Source organism: Ahaetulla prasina, chromosome 11 (assembly GCF_028640845.1).
Source record: "Ahaetulla prasina isolate Xishuangbanna chromosome 11, ASM2864084v1, whole genome shotgun sequence".
Taxonomy (NCBI): Eukaryota; Metazoa; Chordata; class Lepidosauria; order Squamata; family Colubridae; genus Ahaetulla; species Ahaetulla prasina.
Genome location: NC_080549.1, coordinates 18,532,448 through 18,547,457, shown reverse-complemented (window position 1 = coordinate 18,547,457; position 15,010 = coordinate 18,532,448). Strand labels below are relative to the sequence as shown.

Genomic DNA, 15,010 nt, shown 5'->3' with positions numbered 1-15,010 from the left:
AAAAAAAAAGCTTCCTTTTTATGATCCTATACTCTCTTTGTTGTTGTGGTTAGTTGCGAAGTCATGTCCCACCCATCACGACCCCATGGACAACGTTCCTCCAGGCCTTCCTATCCTCTACCATCCTCTGGAGCAGGGGTCTCCAACCTTGGTCCCTTTAAGACTTTGTCGTGTCCCACTCCTCCGCTGACGGCTGGGTCAGGGAAATTCTGGGAGTTGAAGTCCACAAGTCTTAAAGGGACCAAGGTTGGAGACCCCTGCTCTGGAGTTCATTTAAACTCACGCCTACTGCTTCAGTGACTCCATCCAGCCATCTCAATCTTTCCCAGCATTAGGATCTTTTCCAGGGAGTCCTTCCTTCTCATTAGGTGGCCAAAGTATTCTGTACTCCCTTAATTTGGGGTAATTTGAGTCGGACTGATTGGATGGAGCTGAGCATTTACCGGCCAGATGCCCTTCCTGATAGCACGCAGAGTTCACAGCAGATATTTTCTTTTTGTGCCCTAGGAGAGAAACATCTGCCGCTATCTAGAATTGAATTCTCTACATTCTGAGTGGGTGGTGAGCCCCTTTACAACTAGCCTACCATGCCACTCTGGATCAGACACCAAATGAGATACTAGAATTCAATTCTACTGATAATTGGCTGTAGTAACACAGTCTCAAAAGCCCGACAACATTTCTCTTATTCCAACTAGAGCAGGAGTCTGCAACCTTGGTCCCTTTAAGACTTGTGGACTTTAACTCCCAGAGTTCCTCAGCCAGCTTTGCTGGCTGAGGGACTCTGGGAGTTGAAGTCCACAAGTCTTAAAGGGACCAAGGTTGGAGACCCCTGAACTAGAGTCAAGATAGGGCAATCTGAAGTTTATTTCTCCTGCTTTCCTGTTTTTCCAGGCTAGGTTCATATTTTACTCACAGTTGCTGCTCATTTCTTCATTTCCACATCCTTCTACATTCCTTTGACTTTGTGGAAGCTAATTAAAATGGAGCCGTTCTGGAGGGCTTTTTAAAAAATAGTTAGGAAAGCGATATTGCTTAAGCAACCTCGTGGTTTATATTGTTGTAATTACATTTATCGTAATGCTTGGATGTTTTATTTTCTATAAACTGCCAAAATTCACAAAACTGAAGTGGGCCTCAAATCTAATGAATAAGCATGCAAATAAGCAAGACGGTGCTATTAAATTGTGTTATGAAACCACAAGGAGTTTTGTGGCCTCTTAAAAACTGATTTATAACAACACAAATTCCTCTGGCAGTACAGCTGAGCAGATAGATACACAACCAGGAGGTTTATTCGTATTTAAAAGAATGCTCATAAAGTTCTTTCTGAGCTCTTCTTGTTCATCGTGGGGTTCTGAGAGTGTGAGGCTATTTCACACCCCAAGATACTGGCGAAAAAAACAACTTTTGTCAGCTCTCCCCAGTTTGAACTCTGATATGGTCGAGCAAATGACTATCTTTTATATCACTTGCTTTAGTTGTGCTTTTTTAAAAAGAAAACATTAATACAGGTAATCCTCAATTTTGTTGTGCGTCGCTCGCCCCCCTCACCGCAGCCGGGCCCTTCTCATCACCTGCCAGACACTGATAGTACAGGAGAATGTCCTGGCATGCCTCCAGCCCCCAGTTCTGGCACCATGCCCGGAGAAACTGAGCAAACAAACCTTCCTCCGATAGCATGACTCAGCCTTCCATCCTTCCAAGGTTGGTAAAATGAGGAACCAGATTGTGTGGGGGCAAGAGGCTGACTCTGTAAACTGCTTAGAGAAAGCTGTGTAGCACTGTGAAGTGGTATATAAGTCTAAGTGCTATTGCTATTTACTGCAGAAGGAATCAAATGAACTCTTATTGTGCTGTCTTGACTATGGGTCTATGCGTGTATCTTTGTTTTGTAAATAACAGGGATTGTCCATAAAGGCAATGGAGAGAACATATTCATCTCACAGCAACCAGCAGTGGTCTCCACCGTCATGGGCAATGGGCACCAGCGGAGCGTTTCCTGTACCAATTGCAATGGTCCTTCTCACGGCAGTAAACTTTTTGCGCCTGTGGCCCTTGCATCCGGCACGGATGGGAGCATCTATATTGGCGATTTCAATTTTGTTCGAAGGCTTCTTCCTTCAGGAAACTCTATTAGCATCCTGGAACTAAGGTAAAAATATCACAGGACTGATGTATTAAAATCCTCAGCAAGGAGAATATAAGGTGTCTTTTGTATTGTCTTTCACCTTTTCCAAAGCAAAAAAGAAAAAGAAAAGTCCTTGCATTTAGAAAGTAACAGGTCAAAACACTTGGCATCTTTTGCAACCTGTACATTTAGCTGACTCCAGTTATGAACGGAATATAACAGAGTTGGAAGGAACTCCCGCTCAAGCACGAGACCCTATACCTTTGATGGCGAACCTATGACACGCAGAGCCCTCTCTGTGGGCAAACACTGTCGCCAGCTGCTCTTCTGGTGCGAGCCGGCCAGCTGGTCTTTGCAGGCAACGGGCTGCCGGAAAATGGCCTGAAAACAGCCAAAATTGGGCCTCTGGTGGCTCAGACTGCTAAGACAGTCTGTTATTAACACAGCTGCTTGCAATTACTGCAGGTTCAAGTCCCACCAGGCCCAAGGTTGACTCAGCCTTCCATCCTTTATAAGGTAGGTAAAATGAGGACCCAGATTGTTGGGGGCAATAAATTGACTTTGTATATAATATACAAATGGATGAAGACTATTGCTTAACATAGTGTAAGCCGCCCTGAGTCTTCGGAGAAGGGCAGGATATAAATTCAAATAAAATAAAAAATAAAAAAATAGAAGGTTATGCAGCAGAAGTTTGTAACAATTAAGACCGGTTTCCAGTGGAAAAGTCAATTGTAATTCTTAACTAACTACTACAGGTAATCCTCAACCTATGTTCAATTTAGGGCCTCTGTGGCTCAGACTGGTAAGACTGTCTGTTAGTAACAGCAGCTGCTTGCAATTACTGCAGGTTCAAGCCCCACCAGGCCCAAGGTTGACTCAGCCTTCCATCCTTTATAAGGTAGGTAAAATGAGGACCCAGATTGTTGGGGGCAATAAGTTGACTTTGTATATAATATACAAATGGATGAAGACTATTGCTTGACATAGTGTAAGCCGCCCTGAGTCTTCAGAGAAGGGCGGGATACAAATGCAAATTAAAAATTTTTTTTAAAAAATACAGGCTGTTTTTCAGACCATTTTCCAGGCTGTTTTTGTGGGGCATTTTCAGGCTGTTTTCTGGGCTGTTTTTGGTTTTCGGCACTCTGGCAGATGCATGTGTGTTCCGGTTTGGGCACTCAGTTCGCCATCCCTGCCCTATACCATTCGAGACAAATGGCTGCCCAATCTCTTCTTGAGCACCTTCAGTGATGGAGCACCCACAACTTCTGGAGGCAAACGGTTTCACTGGTTAATTGTTCCCCTGATTGATTGATTATTCATAATGCAATAATTTAATCATGATTGTCGCTTTTTTGCACATGTATTTAGTGAGATAAATGTGAATCACAACACAAAGAAATAAACTAGCTCTTGTATTTAAATGCTCACCCTACTGTTTCCTTCAGAACTTTTTTCTAAAATAGATTTTATTACAAAGTTATGATTATTATGCAGATTCAATAAGATGCATGATGGATAATATGTCACTTGCCTAAATAAATATTTATGATCGTTCCTGTTAATACATTTATGTTATTGCATTTTCTTTCACTTTTTTTTTTTTTTTACTTTTGCCTCTGCGTGAATCTCCATTCAAGAAACAGAGACACCAGACACAGGTATGAAAATTATGATCTTATGACCGGGAATTGGAGATATTGGGATGAATGTGCAAATCATCTTGTTGTTGTTGTTGTTGTTGTTGTTGTTCTTCTTCTTCTTCTTCTTCTTCTTCTTCTTCTTCTTCTTCTTCTTCTTCTTCTTCTTCTCCTTCTCCTTCTCCTTCTCCTCCTCCTCCTCCTCCTCCTCCTCCTTCCATATTCCCACAGGTGCAGGGTCCGCTTTGGATAAAATGTCCAAATCTTGTTCTATAATTAAAATTGAGAAAAAGCAATCAAAATTATCACTATCTCTATTGAAAAACCGTATATCAATCTGCCTTGGTCCTTATAAAAACTGCCCAGGTGGCTTTCCACACAGGCTCTTCTATAAAACTGATGACAATTTTGAATTATTTATAATTAGAATTTTAAAAAGTATACACAAACAAGATAGAAGGCAACTGAAAGTCACAGCATTTAAATTTGGAGAAAAAAAGAAATTCATACATTGAGGGAATTTACTCTTCAAAAAATTCATACAATTCTGGTTTGTTTGGCGTGTTAATGATATGAAAGCTTGCTCCAGTCTAAAAAATACAAAACACGGTCATTTCCATGTTAAAGAACATCTCTACCTATTGAAATTGTTCACTAGAAATGGATGAGAGCATTGGTCATTTACTTGTAAGACTGTGCTAAAGAAATTTTACCATTCTTCGTAAGTGGAATGATGTGAACTTGACAGTTAAAATAAATAAGTGTGGGGAAAAGCAAAATTGAAAACTTTTCCCCAGTTTTAGCTTCAGGGGCTAATACAGCTGAATAAATCCTTAGATAAATGTGTGAAAGGCAACTTCTGAACAGAAGAGTATAATTGGGTCTTCCCATTACCAGCAGAAGCAACAAAACACTTTCACTGACTGGCTATTTTTCAGCATAATTTTTCTTCAGAATTTGACGCTTTAGCATCTGTTGCCTCCTGGCAGTGATTTTTTTTTTTAAAAAAAAAGAATACTTATTGGTGAATTCAGGGTTTTTTTCCCCAGTGGGGGACAAAAAAGGAGCTTTGTCTGACGTGTAGAAAATGGAAATGAAAATAAGTGGAGGAATTCATTGTTCAAAAAAAAACAAAAACAAACCCGTTTTGAATTATACTCTATCACAAATTGTATTTTAGAGCATCTTGTAATACAGGCATGTGAAACCTTGGTAACTTTAAGACTTGTGGACTTCAACTTCCAGAATTCCCCAGCTTAGCCTACCTTAACATCAGTTACTTTAAGACGTAGCCTCCTCCTATTTGACCTCAGCTCTCCATTAAGATGTTTCCATGAAATTTGACTCTGAAAGTTCGCTTAATACAAGATAGCTATAGAAAGCATATTGAATTTATAATTTATCAATATCTGCTACCCTAACCCTAACCTCTAGGCTTTGAAGTCCAAAACTGCAATAGTCTGTTATAAATGTATGGATGTAGGCTTTCATGGGTGTCAAACTCGCAGTGTCATGTTGTCGTCATGTGACGTTTCATAGTTGTTTTCCCCCTTTGCAGAGCTAGGATGGGCGTGGCCTGCGCGTGACGCATCTGGCCCAAAGGCCGCCATTTTGACACCCCTGGTCTGAATGATCATGGTCTACTTATCTAGTATCTTTGAGGGCATTTTTTTAAAAAGCTCAAAACCTCATTACAATGTGTTATAAATATCTGGCCCTTAATTAAGGATAGGGTAGGATAGGATAGGATAGGATAGGATAGGATAGGATAGGATAGGATAGGATAGGATAGGATAGGATAGGATAGGATAGGATAGGATAGGATAGGATTTTTTTATTGGCCAAGTGTGATTGGACATACAAGGAATTTGTCTTGGTGCATATGTTCTCAGTGTGCATAAAAGAAAAGATACGTTCATCAACAATTCTAAGGTACAACATTTAATGATAGTCATAGGGTACAAATAAGCAATCAGGAAACAATATCAATATAAATCATAAGGATACAAGCAACAAAGTTACAGTTATACAGTCATAAGTGGAAGCAGATGGGTGATGGGAACGATGAGAAGATTAATAGTAGTTCCGATTTAGTAATAGCTTGACAGTGTTGAGGGAATTATTTGTTTAGCAGAGTGATGGTGTTAAGGAAAAAACTGTTCTTGTGTCTAGTTGTTCTGGTATACAGTGCTCTGTAGCGTTTTGAAGGTAGGAGTTGAAACAATTTATGTCCAGGATGCGAGGGGTCTGGGAATATTTTCACAGCCCTCTTTTTGACTTGTGCAGTATACAGGTCCTCAATGGAAGGCAGGTTGGTAGCCATTGTTTTTTCTGCAGTTCTAATGATCCTCTGGAATCTGTGTCTGTCTTGTTGGGTTGCAGAACCAAACCAGACAGTTATAGAGGTGCAGATGTCAAACTCAATAATTGTTCAAAATAGATAGATGGAATGGTCTCCACCTGGGTCAAATACATATTCCATTGTCTTGCTTTCAGTAGAATCTCCTGCTCCTAATTTTGATTGTGTTTTCCTATCTATGAAGATTCTGAATCATCCAGGTCATGATTGTCCCAAAAGTGCTCTTCAAAAGGCAACTGGACTCTTTTTGGTTTGTTTTTTTCCTTGAAGATGTTTCACTTCTCATGGCTTCCAAGCATCCAAGAAGCTTCTTCAGAACCGTGGAAGCTTTTTAGATGAGAAGCGAAACGCCTTCAAAGAAAAAACAAAGAAAGTCCAGTTGCCTGTTGAAAAGCAAGTTTGGAACACAGTGTTTTCATATTGGTCATTCCGCATTCCTTTCTACTCGGTTCAGTCATGAAATCAGAGCCTGTCCCAGAGTAAAGTCACCTGTAACCAGCTACTTGAAGGTGCTGTGATGTCAGTGGACGATAATCAGCCTCTAATTAGCAACTGATCACCTCCCAAGATTCCTCTAATCCCTCTTCATTAAGGAAGTTCATTGGCTACCTGACCCTCTGTTCAAACTCCCTTGGCAACCATATCAACTTACACACTGACAAAAATAGCTGCGACAGAACTGAAGACCTCAAATAAAAACAACCGAAAGGAGTTTCTCACATAACCGATTCTTGGTAGATCTTCCTTCCTTCCTTTCTTTTTAGTCCCTAAAGGAATCAGCCTAGCATGGAAAGGCCATCTAACTTTATTTGTTAGTCATTGATTAACACTTAAGATCCCATGTGGATAAAATATGGACGTGCTTTTCAAGGACTGCACAAAGTAGATTCTCACAACATTTTTTAACTGCAAAGTGTTTAAGACTGCAACGCTGCATTTACACATGCTAAACATGTAGTCTTAACCTTGGTTTGTTTGGAGCTTTTTGTTCCATGGAAAGGCGCTTTGACATTTTCTTCTTAAGTTTATCCTACAACTTGTCAACTCTCTAGCTTTCTATGATGAGAGAGAGGGAGGGCGGGAAGAGAGTTATTTATTTGCTTCCTTATTGTATCCAGACTTAAAAGTTGCTTCAGTTGTGAATTGGTCTAAGCAGCTTACATCCCACTTACAGTAAAAAGATCAGAACTTTACATGCACACACACAAAAAAATCCAGTGGTAATCCCGTCACACCAAGAAGTAACCATCCAAAATCCGTTTCCTTAAAGCTTCCCAATCAGATCGTGCTCCAAAGGCTTGCTGGAATAAACAGGTCTTAATAGCTTTTCTAAATGGTAAAAAATGTGGTCCAATCCTGAAGAAATTAGATTTCAGGTGGATACAAGGAGTGTCTTTGGGTCATACCCCTCTCCTGATGTAGGTCCCAGGGTTGCTGTGTGGGAAAGGTAGAGATTTATTTATTTATTTATTTATTTAGTCACAACAGTATATATAAGCATAAGCACAAAATAACTATACTACATATAAGCATATATATATAAGCATAAGTATGTAATAACTATATTAATTGGATATAATGAAAGGAAACAATAGGACAGGAACGGTAAGCACGCTTGTGCTCTTATGCACGCCCCTTACAGAGCTCTTAGGAATGGGGTGAGGTCAATAGTAGACAGTTTTTGGTTAAAGCTTTGGGGATTTTGGGAAGAGACCACAGAGTCAGATAGTGTGTTCCGAGTATTTACAACTCTGTTACTGAAGTCATATTTTCTGCAATCAAGATTGGAGCGGTTAACATTAAGTTTAAATCTATTGTGTGCTTGTGTATTGTTGCAGTTGAAGCTGAAGTAGTCTTCAACATGAAGGACATTATAATAGATGATTCTATGAGTTAAATTCAGGTCATGTCGAAGGTGGCGGAGTTCTAAGTTTTCTAAGCCCAGAATTTCAAGTCTGGTGGTATAAGGTATTTTGTTGTATTCAGAGGAGTGGAGAACTCTTCTCGTAAAATATTTCTGGACACGTTCAATTGTATTGATGTCTGAAATGTGGTATGGGTTCCAGATAGGCGAGCTGTATTCAAGAATTGGTTCTAGCAAATGTTTTATATGCTCTGGTTAGTATTGTCGTGTTTCTGGAGAAGAAGCTACACAAGATTAGGTTTACAACTCTTAAAGCCTTTTTTGCGATGTAGTTGCAGTGGGCTTTGGCACTTAGATCATTGGATATGAAAACTCCAATGTCTTTAACAGGGTGGGGGTCATTTGTAAGGTAATGTCCATCGATCCTTTGAACTCTTGAAGGACGAACAAAATAAACCAGTGGTGGGTTTCAAATTTTTTTATTACCGGTTCGGTAGGCGTGGCTTAATGGGTGTGGCATGACTTGGTGGGCGTGGCTTGGTGGGCGTGGCAGGGGAAGGATACTGTAAAATCCCCATTTCCTCCCCATCAGCTGGGACTCAGGCGGCAGAGAATAGATGGGGACAAGGCCAGTCAGAATTTCTACTACCGGTTCTCCGAACTACTCAAAATTTCTGCCAGTGGTTCTCCAGAACTGGTCAGAAACCCACCTCTGATATAAACCTAGAATCATAGGATCTGAGAGGTTTTCTAGCCTAAGGCCCGGCTCACAGCAAGAGACTTTACACCCATGATGGCTAACCTATGGCACGCTTGCCAGATGTGGCACACAGCGCCCTCCCTGATGGCACGCGAGCTGTCGCTCCAGTTCAGCTCCAGCACTCTTGCACATGCGCCTCCCACTGGCCAGCTGGTCTTCAGGTCTCTGCCAAGTATGTGTGGGCGATGGGGCACGCGTGGGGGTGTGAAGGGGGGGTCATGCGTGCATGAGGGGGTAGGGAGTGTGTGTGTGTCATGCAGGGGTCCATGCATGGGGTTGCGCATGCATGTGTGGGTTTGTGCGCATGTACAGGGTTTCAGGCGCATGCATATGCGCCCAGTCCGGAAAAGGTTAGCCATCACTGCTGTACACCATCCCGGTCAAATAGCTGTCCAGTCTATTTTTGAAAACCTCCAGCAATGGAGCACCTAGAACTCTGGGAGAAAAGCTATTCCATTGATTAATTCTTCTCAGCGTCAGGAAATTTTCCCTTAGTTCTAGGTCTCTCTCGAACAAGCTTTCATCCATTACTTCTTGTTCTGGCCTCAGGGCACGGGTGAAATCCAGAAGGTTCTGACAGAACCAGTAGCAGAAATTTTGAGTAGTTCGGTGAATCGGCAAATACCACCTCTGGCTGGCCCCAGGAGTGGAGTGGGAATGGAGATTTTGCAGTATCCTTCCCCTGCCACGGCCACCAAGCCACACCCACAGAATTGGTAGTAAAAAAATTTGGATTTCACCACTGCCTCAGAGGCTTTGGAGAATCAATGTGACAGACCCTCAAGTACTGAAAGACCACTATCATGTCACCTCTAGTCCTTCTCTTCACTGGACTGGACATACCTAGCTCCCTCAACCATTCCGCATACAATATAGCCTCCAGACCCTTTATCATTTTTATTGCTCTTATCTGCACACTTTCTAGGGTCTTAGCATCTTCTTAGATCACAATAAACAGAACTGTATGCAGTACTCCAAGTACGGCCTCACTAGTGCAGTATAAAGTGGTATTATCACTCACCTTGATATACCAGTGAATATTTTATTAGCGTCCAAGTCAGATCGTAAGCATTAAACGACCACCTAAATTTTGAGAATGCAATGAAATTTCATTAATTAAATCATTGTCAGATCTTTCAGGTAGTCCAGACACAAAACCAAGAGCGGACGTGCCAACACTACCTTTATTATAAAGTTAAAGTAATAAAACATGAAAGCATTTGAAAGCATTTTTCTCTCCCTTGCTTTTACTTTATTTTCGAAGGAACTAGGCATCTCCTGAGCCAAGCCCATATTTCTGATTTTACCAAACAACAATAACAAAGTTCTTTTAGAACATATAACAGCAAAGTTGAAAGGGACGTTGGAGGGCTTCTGATATAACCCCTGCACAACCCTATACAATGTCAGACGAGTCTTCTTGAAAGCCTCCAGTTTCCACATTCTAATATTAGGGATGATGATTTGCAAGGGGGAGAGAACATTGCTACACAGATTTTTCCATGTTCATTGGAAATATTTAGCATGTAGCATTTAATTGATTTTATATGTGTTGCATTTTATCTTGAATTATACCACTTGCATAAAACGACCACTTTTTAAAAAGAAATTAGTGCAATTTGTGGCAGCTTGGCACAACGGGGCACAACGGGGCAATTTGAGTCCACAGGAGAACAGATGAAGATGGCTCCGTCATCAGTTACTTTTATCCTGTCTTTCTCCTTTTCTGTTTTTTTAGCACAAGTCCAGCACACAAGTATTATCTTGCCATGGATCCAGCCTCAGAATCCCTTTATTTGTCAGATACAAACACCAGAAGGGTCTACAAGGTGAAATCTCTCAGCGAAACCAAGGATTTGGCCAAAAACTATGAGGTTGTGGCAGGTACCGGGGATCAGTGCCTTCCATTTGATCAAAGTCACTGTGGAGATGGAGGTCGGGCCTCAGAAGCAGCTCTTCACAGCCCACGAGGTAGGAAATATACAATAGTGGTGGTTATTGAACTGCATCTGTTCCCTTTTGTTCATGTCATTACAAGAAATCCCAAAGAATATCAAGAAAGTCCAATTGCCTCTTGAAAATAGAATAGAATAGAATAGAATTTTTTATTGGCCAAGTGTGATTGGACACACAAGGAATTTGTCTTGGTGCATATGCTCTCAGTGTACATAAAAGAAAAGATACCTTCATCAAGGTACAACATTTACAACACAAATGATGATCAATATATCAATATAAATCATAAGGATTGCCAGCAACAAAGTTACAGTCATACAGTCATAAGTGGAAAGAGATTGGTGATGGGAACGATGAGAAGATTAATAGTAGTGCAGATTTAGTAAATAGTTTGACAGTGTTGAGGGAATTATTTGTTTAGCAGAGTGATGGCCTTCGGGGAAAAACTGTTCTTGTGTCTAGTTGTTCTGGTGTGCAGTGCTCTATAGCGTCGTTTTGAGGGTAGGAGTTGAAACAGTTTATGTCCAGGATGTGAGGGATCTGTAAATATTTTCACGGCCCTCTTCTTGATTCATGCAGTATACAGGTCCTCAATGGAAGGCAGGTTGGTAGCAATTATTTTTTCTGCAGTTCTAATGATCCTCTGAAGTCTGTGTCTTTCTTGTTGGGTTGCAGAACCGAACCAGACAGTTATAGAGGTGCAAATGACAGACTCAATAATTCCTCTGTAGAACTGGATCAGCACCTTTGGGACGACCATGTCCTGGATGACTGAGAATGTCCATAGAGACACTGCAAGAAATGTTTTAGGAGTTGTCTGGCCTCAACTTACCTGAAATACATGAATTTATCATGCATTAGTTCTCCTCAGACAGTTGTAGTATTGGGTGTATATGAAGGGTGAAATTCAGAAGGTTCTGACAGGTTCTGGAGAACCAGTAGCAGAAATTTTGAGTAGTTCGGAGAAACCGGCAAATACTACCTCTGGGTGGCCCCAGAGTGGGGTGGGAATGGACATTTTGCAATGTCCTCTCCCCAGGAGCGGGGGAAGGAATGGAGATTTTGCAGTATCCTTCCCCTGCCACGCCCACCAAGTCACACCACGCCCACCAAGTCACGCCCACAGAACCGGTAGTAAAAAAATTTGAATTCCACCACTGGTGCATATACTCCTTTGGGTCAAGGATTCATTTATTCATGAATTATCTGATGGGGGCCATGTTAGAAATGACAAAGGCAGTGAATGGGACCAACGCCAAGGGTGGATGAAGACACTTTTCTCTCTTTTAATATCCTTCCTTCCTTCCCTCCCTCCCTCTCACTCACCCATCTTCCTTCCTTCCTTCCTTCCTTCCCTTCCCTTCCCTTCCCTCCCTCCCTCCCTTCCTTTCTTCCTTTGATTCACTTGTCATGTTTGGAATACAAGACTTTTGCTCTTATTTAGTTGGATACCCAATGTTTTATTACGTGGTCTTTCCTGTTGGGTCCTTGACTGTCAGGCACTCCAATTCCATTCCATTCTGCAATGTTTTGCACTTATTTATTTATAAAGCGTGTGAGGGACACATGAAAGTTTGTTTCTCATTAGAGGGGGGGGGGAAATTCCGCCCCAGTTTCCTCCAGATCAGTTAAGTCTCAAGAGAAAGCCACATTCAGAAACCCTCCCAAGATAAATTGCAAAGGAGTTAACAAGCTCTTTGAAGTTAAACTAGAAAATAGGAGGGGAAAGAAATCGTCTATGAACTCCAAGGCACATTTTAGCACAGCATAACTGAACTAAAAAAATGGGTTTGTATTAGGCTTATTTTGTGGTTTGTTTTTTTTGTTTGTTTGTTTGTAATTGGTGCATCTTAGAGCTTCAGAGAGTTTGCAGAAAGAAACAAAACAATTCCTCACTCCCATATATAAAGCTAAGTCCACTGCGTGCAGATGCTGTGAAATACATTTTCTAAGAGAAGCTTGTGGAAGTTGAGATTTACGCAACTTGATAGCAAAAGAAGCCAACATCTATTCTTGCAACTTGTTTGTGCTCCTGACACTCCGGCAAACATGCCTATTTTCATCAAATAGATGTTGAAAGGTGTTAATTTTTATAGTCTGTGTCATTCACCTACATGCAAAGGGATGTTTATGTCAGAAATGGAGCGTTGAAAATTTTGTTGTGACTTGATCCATCCTGAAAGCAATTTTAAAAAAAATTAAAACTGATAATTTTTTAAACTCTAAATTAGTTGCATGTTATTTCTAAGTGTGTATTGTGGAAGTGTATAAATATAACTAATTGCATAAAATTGCCTTAGCGGTTTCTTCAGAGCCGTTTTAATGAAAAGGACCAAAGATAAATTTAAAAGTTTGGAATAAGATGGCAGGCAATTTTCTTTTCTTTTCTTTTTTGCAACCGTAAAATTAACCAATTGGACTCACTCTTTCGTTTGAAAAAAATGTTACGGGAAAGTGTGCAATATCTCCAAACACAGCTTTTCTTTTTATCGGATCTGTGCAGGAGTACAAGGTGCTTTTAGGTGAACGTTTTTGGAATGCATACATTTCTCAATTAACTCACAAAGACTTCAAAAAATCATGGGACAAATTTTGGTAGCAGATATACAAATAAATTATCTGTCGAAGACCGGAAAAAGACTTCAGAGCTTCCAGTGATATGAAGCAGGCAAAAAAAAAAAAAGGGGAGGGGGATATAAATTTGACAGCTAATGCAAAAGTGAAAGCATTGTTTTGCTTATTGGTATTCATTTGCATATATCAAGAGTTGGGTTAATGATACTGTATGGAATTTAGCTTTTCTTGCTCCACAGTGAGGTCTGCAGAAGATACATAGATAGTCCCTGACTTACAACAGTTCATTAAGCAACCATTCATTAAGTTACTGAACCATTGGAACGGCACTGGTAAAGATGACTTACGACCGTTGTTCACACGTATGACTGTTGCAGCATCCCATGGTCAAGTGATCAAACTTCAAATGCTTGGCAACTGACTCATATTTACGATGGAGTCCCATGGGATCCCCTTTTGTGAATCCTTTGACAAGCAAAGTCAATGGGAAACCAGATTCAAAAAGTAAAAATGATAAATATAAAAACAGTTATAATTAAGAAGTCTTATATCCACCCTTTGGGAGAAAGCTGTTATAAGCATATGTACATTTGTTTAAATCTGTAAATTGGTTTAAATTGAATAAAGACCTCAGAAGGAAAGATGTATGAATGAATGTATGAAAGTATGTAAGAATGTATGGCTGTGAAAGTTTTTATTTATTTATTTTATTTATTTATTTGATTTCTATACCGCCCTTCTCCTGAAGGACTCAGGGCGGTGTACAGGCAAGAATAAAACAGACGGTACAATATACAAATTTAAAATGCAGTTAAAAAACTTATTTTAAAATTGGCCTGAGAAGTAAAATATATAATAAGCTAAAAAACCCCATTTAAAATTAATTTCTAAGAATTTAAAAATTTGTTACAATCAATTTAAGCCAGCCCCGTGCAAATAAAAAGATGTGTCTTCTGTTGGACCATAAGAAAGGCTGAGCGCCAAAGAATCGAGGCCTTTGAAATCTGGTGCTGGAGAAGACTCCTGCGAGTCCATTGGACTGCAAGGCGATCCAACCGGTCAGTCCTAGAGGAGATCAACCCTTATTGCTCTTTAGAAGGCCAGATCCTGAAGATGAAACTCAAATACTTTGGCCACCTAATGAGAAGGAAGGATTCACTGGAGAAGAGCCTAATGCTGGGAAAGATTGAGGGCAAAAGAAGAATGGGATGACAGTGACTGGATGAGGTGGCTGGCTGGAGTCACTGAAGCAGTGGGTGTGAGCTTAAATGGACTCCAGAGGATGGTAGAGGATAGGAAGGCCTAAAGGAACATTGTCCATGGGGTCACGATGGGTCAGACATGACTTCGCAACTAACAACAAGGAAAGAAGTGACCTACTGACCCTTTCTCTCCTCCAATTATACTTCTTTTTTTTGTCAAGTTTTTTATTTTTTTTAAATTTTTATAAAAATGTCAAATCAATGCATGAACAGTGTGGTAGTGTGAACACTACTGATTGTACTTCTGCTGACCCTCGTGAACTCTATATTCACTCCAGAGCAGATTTCAGACCATGAGTCATGGTGGCACAGTGGTTACAGTGCAGTACTGCAAGCTACCTCTGCTGACTGCCAGCTGACTGCAATTTGGCAGTTCAAATCTCACCAGGCTCAAAGTTGACTTAACCTTCCATCCTTCCAAGGTGGGTAAAATGAGGACCCAGATTGTTGGGGGCAGTAGGTTG

General features: G+C 40.6%; 1 protein-coding gene across 1 annotated transcript in view; it reads left to right on the top strand.

The window, feature by feature from the left end:
* The window catches only part of TENM1 (teneurin transmembrane protein 1), a 544,190-nt gene that overhangs the window by 463,609 nt on the left and 65,571 nt on the right, over positions 1–15,010 (top strand). Inside the window, exons 19-21 of the mRNA XM_058196608.1 lie at positions 1,906–2,155; positions 3,772–3,792; positions 10,493–10,725. Of these exons, the coding sequence (XP_058052591.1) occupies positions 1,906–2,155; positions 3,772–3,792; positions 10,493–10,725 (504 nt within the window). The remainder of the gene's footprint in view (positions 1–1,905; positions 2,156–3,771; positions 3,793–10,492; positions 10,726–15,010) is intronic.